The sequence below is a fragment of the Hermetia illucens genome, chromosome 5 (genome assembly GCF_905115235.1).
Source record: "Hermetia illucens chromosome 5, iHerIll2.2.curated.20191125, whole genome shotgun sequence".
NCBI lineage: Eukaryota > Metazoa > Arthropoda > Insecta > Diptera > Stratiomyidae > Hermetia > Hermetia illucens.
In genome coordinates, this window is record NC_051853.1 from 87,182,348 (window position 1) to 87,191,985 (window position 9,638).

The window sequence follows — 9,638 nt, forward strand, 5'->3', positions numbered from 1 at the left end:
AGAACGGTACGTGAAAACCCTGGTTGGGCTTTTGACAAGACACAGCTTGTGAAGTTACCACAGGGTGGTCTCGGCTACATGCAGCCAATGAAAGCAACTATCCCTACCGCCACAGATGAAGGTACCGAGATAACGTTTTATTTCAGAGCTTTTTTCTCTACCTCTGCAAGGTGTTCTCAGATTCGGAGAAGCCTGCGCACGCCGAAAGGCGGGCGGCGGTTAAATAGACAATTTTAAGGGAAAGCACAATGGGCCAAAAGAAGGTGACTCGGCCCAATAAACGAAACTAAATGTTCTCAAAGGGCTAAATCTTAATTATTTTATTCAAATGACTGGTAGAGGACTATTGACGTAATATAAAGGATGAAGCTTATAGAGAGAGAGAGTTCCACGTTCCGTTTCATGAAGCTTGCAGTTTGATGAAGCAAATATTACCTGAATTCAGCACAAAACCATGGCATCTATACGATATAAATTTTACTTTTTCGTAATATTAAAATAAGCTGAATAGATCAAAAGAAGGTAACCATTGGTTAAGCGAAATTTGGCGGAAGTATCTGCAAGCAATAAAATAGCCTCCATAAAGTAATTTAAACGGCGAACAAATATATTTACATAAACAGCATTATAGGTTTAATGAACCAATTTTGTGTTGATGTTGGAAAGACACTAATCAGGCTGTAAACCTAAAATTTTTACGATTTTTGTGAAATTAAGAATTGTGAGTTTCTATCGTAAACATGGAATGAGAATTGAAGTAGAAAGTTGTGATCATAAAGTAGAGATCGATTCCAAAGGTAATTAGATTACTATTCCGAGTTTGTAATGAATTTTTGATACAAGTGGAATTAGTTTTTAATACAAATAAGAATCTTTTATATTCAATTATTTTCTGAGTTATCACAATCTCGGCAGATGCCGGATTTTACCTAATACTAGCACTAAGTGCCAACCATTTAGGCTCGGACGATCCTATCTACTTAAAAACTAAAGGGGCGCTGGTGGTGGTGGCCGGTGGTAGGTCAATGGCAGAATCCGTCGAGAACTCCCCGCAACATTGAGCACGTATGCAGAATGGTGTACTTCTGTATGGTTTGAACCAGACTATGCGAAAGTCCCAGGACTTCAAGGGAAGCCGTGAGGGATTTAGGTACAATACCTGCAGCTGAAAATATTATGGGAACTACAACCACCAGCTCGAGACGCCAAATTTCTTTGATTTGCCAAGCCAATGGCTCATAGTTCACCTTCTTCTCCACGTATTTCCGTTCAATGTTGCTATTATGGGGGATAGCAACATCAATAATATACGCGGAGAGACCCGTCTTGTCAACAGTACGTCACAGTACGTCAGGCTTGTTGTGTAGAGTGTGGCGATCAGTCAGAACTTGCCAGTCCCAACACATGCTGTAAGCAGAACTATCAAGTACTGCTTGCGGTTCATATCGGTAAACCGGACATGTTCCCGTGATCAGCCCATGCTTGTATGCAAGGTTTTGATGGATAACCTTACATACAGCATTATGCCTGGTGATGTATTGCACCGGTGCCATAACAGTACAGCCAGAAATGAGATGGTCCAACATCTCTAACGCCGAACCACACATTCTGCACTGGTCGTTCTCCACCCGTTCTTTCATGATGAGAGTTTTATAAGCTCGGGAGGCGACCACGCCATCCTGAATGGCACACATGAACCCCTCCGTCTCAGCAAAGAGCTCTCCAGCACACAGCCATCTGTTCGACAAATGCAAATCGACAAATGGCAGCCAAAGACAATTTACGTGTTTACCGTGTATTGCCATCGACTTCCATTCATCGATCCGCTCTTGGTCCGACTTAACCTCACTCAGAGGATTGAAAGATCGATCCTTCAAGTTAAGTGGAGTCAGTCCACAGTCTGCCTTACAGACAGTCGTATGCAAGGGACTCGCCTGCTCTTTGCTGTAAAAATAAGCGCGCAGCTAGTCGACTTGGCGATGATGTTGTGCCGCCACGTCAACCACGCCCCTACCTCCGATGTCACGAGGCAGGTTCATCTGCTCCACGGCAGACTTTGGGTGATGCATTCGGAATTTGGACATAGTTGTCCGTATCCGCCGCTGGACGTTTTCCAGGTCGGTCTTCGGCCACGGCAATATTCCGAATGCATAAGCCAGTGAAGGGATAGCGCTTATCTTATGCTTCCTTAAGGATGCGATTTCAGCACCAGCTTTACACGTCGCAGGAATTTGGACAGCAGAGCATCCTTCAGATCACCAACTCGAGCATGGGTTCTTTGCAGAATTCCTAGGTACTTGTAGAAGTCTGTCTCGGTCATAGCTTCGATGTGGAGGTCACCAATGCTATGTCCGGCATTCTGCTCGTGAAGACCTTTGCGGATGGCTTGGATTCGACACTTGTCTAATCCAAACTCCATCCAAATATCACGGCTGAACATGTCTCTTATTCGCAACAGACTTCTAAGATGGTCGTCAGTACCAGCATACAGGTTGATGTCATCTAGGTACATCAAGTGTGTCAGTTCGCACTTAGCACGTAGGCTATACTCTATTGCAAAACCATGCGCTCTAGCATCATTCAGTAGCCATGAAAGGGGGTTCAGTGTCATACAAAACCAAAGGGGACTCAACGAACCCCCTGGAAGATGCCCCTCCGAATACGGATGGGCTCTGAGGTATTAGCACCCTCAGATGTACGCACCGATAAGGTGGTATGCCACCCTTCCATGACTGTCGCCAAAAACTTTATTAGTTTCCGATCAATGCGATACAGATGTAGGATGTCGATTAGCCAGGTATGCGGAACGCTATGAAAAGCCTTGGCATAATCGATATAGCAACTGAAGAGGTTTCTTTGGCCTCTAGTTGCTTGTCCTACAACTACCGAGTCGATAATGAGTTGCTCTTTGCAACCCGTTGACCCAACTCGGCAGCCCTTCTGCTCCTCGGACAGAATGTTGTTGGTCTCGAGGTGCGCATTGATCCTTCCGCTAATAATGGACGTTATGAATTTGTAGAGGGTTGGCAAGCAAGTAATCGGTCTTGTGTCTGCGGGGTCCTGCATCGTGTCCTTCTTAGGGATAAGGTAGGTAATCCCCGCAATGAGGAAAGGTGGAAATTCCTCCGGCCGACTCATGACCTCATTTATACTGTTTGCCAACCGGCAGTGTATGCTGGTAAATTTCTTATACCAGAAATTCTGCACCCGATCCAGACCTGGGCCTCTACAGTTCTTCGAGCTGTTTATGGCTCGTGGAACTTCCTCTTCGGTAACATCAGCAAAATTCATGCCAGGTGTATTGGCATGACGGGTGCCTTCGGCGGTGATCCACTCAGCATGCTGGGCGGGTAACCCCCAAAGTCCACCCCAATACTCTTTCGCTCCCGTCACCGAGAACTGTATTGTCTGGGCGCTCTGTTGGGATTCGTTGAGAGATCTGAAAAAGCTCCGCTCGTTCCTCGCGTATGTTACATTCTGGACACGTCTGGAATAACTTTCGCCATACCGTCGTAACCGACTACATATGACAGAAAGTTTCTGTTTTAGTGTGTCCAGAATTTCAACTACGGGTGTCTCACTGGGGATGGCATAGTTCCGGTAAACCCTCTGCACTTTATTTCTCACCCGTCGGCTGGCACTGCCAGTGCTGATCTGAATCAGCCTAGCAATGTCCTGCCTTAGTGAGTCCCGCCGATGTTCCAGACAAATTTTCCATGGTGGATCTCTTTTGTCACTCAAACCAATAACACGAAAGCGAACCTTCTGACCGTGCAATCTGATAGCCGCAACTGCACCACAATACACAAGTGATTGTAGTTGCAGCAGCGACATATCAGCACACAGTCAAGATGCAATCTCATCATTGAGTTGAGATAGAATTCCCGAAGTTGCTGGAGATGCACAGAGCCTGGAAATACCTGGTCTATGCAAAGGATCCATATCCGAGAATTCTATACACGTTCTTTGGAATTCGTCCCGAACCTCAGTGGAAACCTCAGCTGGACGGTGGAGAAGAGTGCTTCGGCGATTACTGAAACTGTTACCTGCAGTGCGGCGTGGTGTTGTTGATGCCGCCGCCTCGGCCCCATCGGCTCTCGGTCACTAGTTTCCCCGATGACCTCAAGTCGAACACGTTCCCTGATGGTGGCCGGGATTATGTCGCTGCGAGTAATAAAGCGGTACTGGTCTGCGACTCGCTGCACAGTCACGTGCGCGAATTGCGGGAAACGCTCGACGAATCTCTGGTGCAACAAGGGGCGGTAAGATGTTGTACCCGCCCCCGCCGTTATTTCGTAGTAGGAGCGGATGATGAAGAGGTTCATTTCTTCAGTCCATTTCATCCGCTTCCTACGCGAACCTGCTGAAGTGGTCGCCACAGATTGTGGCGAAACAGCTGCAGCAAGCGGAGCTACGCTCCTGGTCGTCGTGGCGCCTAGACGTCGAACCGCTCCACGACTAGCGGTTTCGACGCCGTACTGTCCATTACGAGAGCCCGACCCAGTCACCAAGCCAGACGACTCCCACCGGTTATCCGTACCGGACCTCAAATTTCTCCTTCTTCTCATTTTTGGGGGTGCATTTTATCCCTAGCTGCCAGGTATTGAGATTATTATTTATATTCAATAGCAATAAATAGATCGTCCAAATGCATCAACTGAACTAATGATCCTCTTTTACAGATCCTGTGATTTGAACAATGACTGGGATTATTGCTTTGTTACACGGTTATGAGGAAGATAAAATCTAAAGGGACTCAGTCACTAAGAGTAACGAAGATTTTAGTTATAATCATATGTTGTTCACTTATCCAAGATGTTGTGCTGTCATTAATAATAGAAATTGAGCCAACTCAGGGAAATAATTATGCAGACGTTTTCATACGGAAGAAACCTTTGAAACAATCACGACCAAAGAAATTCCAAATAGATCGAGCATACAATGAAATTGTCGATGAGGTATGGGACCGAAATCTTTGAAATATAAAACATTAAGGGTTCTGCTCATTTCTAGGATTACGAAGATCTGGACAACCCACTGTTTCCGGAGGTGTCACCGGAGTCGCAATTAGCTTTAACAAATAATGAGGAAGAAGTGGATAGTACAACTAGTGAGTAATGCCTTCGTCCTCTCCTGTTATTTGGGTTGGACTTTCTTATATGGAGGTAGGTGTATTATGTACATAAAATGTATCTTACAGACGAAGTAGGAAATAAACATATCGCTCGAACTCATCACTACTTATACAACATAACCCATGACCAAGGACTAGATACTATCATTTATGTTCCGTTTTTGGAACGAATTCTGAGTGGCGTAAGTGGTCGGATCTACACGGTTTATCCAGGTAGGCAGCCTTGGAACTTACGATTATAAAACTAAACCTTTACCTTTTTAATGAATTAGGAACAATATGGTGTGGCGTAGGCAATCAAGCCCAGGATGAATCATCGATAGGCTATTTTAGCTCAACGGATAGGTGCTGTCGCGACCACGATTTGTGTCGAGATTCAATTCCACCGAAGGCGATAAAACATGGTTTGCGAAATCCTGGGTTTTTCACGAGATCACACTGCGATTGCGATCGAAAGTTTTATCGATGTTTAAAATTCGATAATTCCTTCGTTTCGAGAAAGATAGGAATGGCTTACTTTAATATTCTAAGACCGCAATGTTTTCGCAAGGAGTTCCCAATCATGTATTGTTGGATATGGTAACTATGACTTTCATAAATGTTTTTAAGTTAAGATAAGTAGCAATGTTAGGTTTGAGGACATTTTGTGGTAGACTGACTTAGGTGCTGTTTTGTTAGTTAAATTAGATATAAACAGGGCACTTGGAAGAAGAGGTTACTTTCACCTTTTAATAGACGTGAAAGTTTATCACCCCAATTCTAGCCCCCCCCTTATACCACTAATTCTAGTCCGTTATCCAATTTAAGTCCAATAGAATATTATATAACGCTTTTCATTGCTACTACTGTCGATCATTTCGCTTTAATTCAATCTACATAACTATTTACTTACAACCTGGAAAAAAGTTGATTTTGTATTCCAACCCTTAGGATACTATACTGGCTTGCAAACAAAAAACAATAGTATACTTTGAAATTAAAATAATTTTTCTGTAGATTGGTATTACCTGACGACTCTCGGCCCTTGTAATCAAGCATTCGAGATTCCATTCTAAAATTGTCATATTTAATTATGATTTTAAAATTATAAAGGGGTTGGAGCATTTTACCAAGCCGAGCACGCTATGCCCTATTTAGGGGATGAGGGAAACCATTTAACACTCATTTTGTAATTTTGCTTTCTGGAATTTACTCGATATGCGCATCCCATTTCAACTTGGGATACTTAGCAGGTTCTGATGCCCGGTGTGGGAGCTAATTCGTACAACTCATGGTTGCAGTCAATTCGTTATTCGTTTTGTGTAAAACAAAACCTTATTAAAATCGATTTACTCTCTGTCTATCTGTCTGTCTTTTTTCTGCCGATGGAAGGTGGAAAGCCTCAAAAGCTACAGCAGGCCTCTGGGACTCTTACCCACTAAAACCACCTCCTTCTCCTTCCACTCTCCCCGCGGGACTCCCATTTGGTATTTCGCCGCGGTGCTGGGTCAGAATTTATTCTACGCTCATGTTAATATTCGTGTTTCTCTCGCGTTCATTTTTTCGGATGATTTCTTCCTGCCTAAGCTTCTTTCCGATGGCTGCAATCACTTTTTCGACTTCGGTCCATATCCTCTTTGTTTTCACCATAAGTTCCACTATATTTTCGGGTGTAAAGTGCTTCCCGGTTGTAGTTTTTAATGTAGCCCTTTGGGCTTCGAATCTGGGGTAATGAAAAAAGATGTGTTTTGCGTCCTCTGCAATATTTGGGCACTTTGGGCAACATGGGGAATCATCACGCCAAATCGATATGGAGATTCTCCGGTGAGATACGTTCGCTCGTAAAGTCGTTGTATTTTTTTCGTCAGGATCTCAATCGGGATCATTCCTGCTATCACGCAAGCTGCTTCATTGGATATTGTTCTGTAAGCGCAACATGTTCGGAGTACACTTATCCGATACGCAGTTCCAATCTTTCTCTTATTTGCTATATTTTTCAGTGCAGCTGCCCATACTGGGGCTGCATACAGTAGGATCGAACTGACCACCTTCGAAATAAGAAATCGACAGCGCGGCCTTGGGCCACCTACATTCTCGCAACCAGCGCTCCGATGTTATATGCCTTGGTTGCTGCACCCTCCACATGCAATCTGAAGTTTAACCTCTGGTCAATCATTACACCTAAGTACTTAAGTGCGGGCTTTGAATGAATTGTTTGCGTTCCAACTTTGATCTTCATGGAGGTGCACTTTCTCCGCTTGGTAATAAGTACTACTTCCGTCTTATGCTCTGCGAGCTGTAGACCAGCATTTTCTAACCAGAATTTAATCTCATAGACTGCTTCATTTGCATAAAGTTCGACTTCTTCGAGGAGGCGTGCAACAACCGTCACACCGTCACACCAATGGAGGCCACACCAGTAGGAAGGTCTAGTCAGTACTCCATTATACATAATAATCCACAAGAGTGACCCTAGGACAGACCCTTGTGGAATTCCACATGTCGTTTGGTATGATTTCATTCCTTCATCTGATTCGCAGCACAGAATCCTATCGATTAGGAAGTCTGCAACGATACGCACCAGGTACTTTGCCACGACTAAGTTGATTAGGGACTCAAGTACCTTGCTCCATCTAGCGGAATTGAAGGCATTCTTCACATCAAGTATAATCACTGCACAACATTTGCCCTCGTCAAGTTGCGGTCCTAGCTGTGTTAGCTACTAGGATAGGTAGACCTTCTCTTTCGAAAACCGAGCTGATTTTCGGAGAGACCGCCATCCTTTTCGGTAATTCGAATTAATCTGTTATAGATTATTCGTTCCAATAGTTTGCCAGTATTATTTAGAAAACATATCGGCTAGCTACGATGATGGAATCCGCGCACGGTGGTTGACAGCCAACTGAGCCTATTTCAGCTTACAAAAACTGTTCCTCTCGAAACTTCTCACCATAGAGTCAAAGCTCTTACTGTACAAGAAAATGATCTTGCCAGGTCTCATGTATTCCTCGGAAATTTGGGTTCTTAGCAAGAAAAATTGTGAAATCTCGGCCGCGTTCGAGAGAAGAATCCTCAGAAGAATTTTTGGCCCCCTACATGAGGATGGGAGATTCCGTAGCCTACATAACGACGAAATCTATGAGCCATACCATGACCGTCCGGTTGTGGATAAAATCCGATTCAATAGGTTACGGTGGGCGGGTCACTTAATCCGTATGGATGAGGATGATCCCCCCCGGAAAGCCTATAAGGGCAATATCTATGATAGAAAAAGAAGACGAGGCAGATCCTGCCTAAGATGGCGCGATGGCGTAGGTCAGGACGCCAGACAGCTTTTAAGGATATCGAATTGGTGGACCTCGGCGCAAAACCGAGATGTCTGGAGTTCCTTATTAAGGCAGGCCTAGACCGGATACCGGTTGTTGCGCCGTTGATGATGATAATGATGGTTAATCTAAAGTTACAAGCATTTGTTGACACTCCCCTCCACCATGTCATCGGTGTGTTATGACCTGAGAAGATTTCTCAGGCACAGGAGCCCATGATAGTGCGTAGGCGTGGTAGACGCGATAAGCTCCATGTAGAAGATACTGGTCGCCATACAGTCAATTAATTTCTATCCGTTTTAATCTCCTTTTATGAGATTCAGGGAATTTTTCGAGTGTATTCTTAAATCCTTACTTTCTGGGGAAAGGAGCTAGATTCGATCGATGAGACATTAGGTGTGAAAAACGTTTAATTCATCGTTGGCGGAGAGAGGGGCGGAGAACTTTGATGGAGTAATAAAGCACATGGACTCCACTTTCGGATAATTCGATTTAATTTAGAGTTAAATGGTGCATATTATTGTGCGTTGATCGAGTCAAATAGTTTCACACGATACCCTGAGGAATGAATAGAATTGGAAAGTATGGGTCTGGAAATGTAAGTGTTAAGTAAAGTCAATTTAATTCTTCTCTCATATTTAGCCGACTGTTTACAGCTCTTCCTGTGTCCCTCCGATTAAGAAATATATGTAAGTAGAATAAGGAAATACTCTTTGCAGCACCATTGTAGGATGTGTTATTATAATTTTATCTATTGCTATTCAAAACAATGTTGGAATTTCTTTAAGTTTTCTGGTAATACTCAAATAATAAAACTTAAAATTGTCATACACAGGTTTGATGGAAGGTGCTTGAATTATGTTGTAGACGATACGAGAGCTAAAAGCTGGCAGTGGTTCGATAACAAACCGTTTTAGGAAGACCAGAGGGAATGAAACAGAAGACGCTCAATTATCCCCTTTCGCCAATGAATTGAAATTAGTACAACAGTTCCGCCCGCTTTCAGTAATAATAGAAATCAACCTCACAGTTTCCATAGTCATCCCCCTGTATTTATTCCTCAATTTCACTGTTAATTTTGTTAATAAGTTTACTCATTTATCATACATGTAGTGATTGTGACCTCTCTCTTATGAACATACAATAAAAATAAACACTTAAAATACACGCTGTTGTTTATATCTTGTTGCATACTAATT

General features: G+C 43.5%; 1 protein-coding gene across 1 annotated transcript; it reads left to right on the forward strand.

The window, feature by feature from the left end:
* Positions 1 to 745: 745 nt before the first annotated feature.
* Positions 746 to 9,621, forward strand: LOC119658155 (phospholipase A2-like). The gene is made up of 7 exons (XM_038065422.1): positions 746 to 797; positions 4,761 to 4,769; positions 4,840 to 4,958; positions 5,014 to 5,110; positions 5,201 to 5,347; positions 5,407 to 5,713; positions 9,275 to 9,621. Exons 1-7 carry the CDS (start codon positions 746 to 748, stop codon positions 9,354 to 9,356), a joined length of 813 nt encoding a protein of 270 aa, XP_037921350.1. The 3' UTR covers positions 9,357 to 9,621.
* The last annotated feature ends 17 nt before the right edge of the window (positions 9,622 to 9,638 follow it).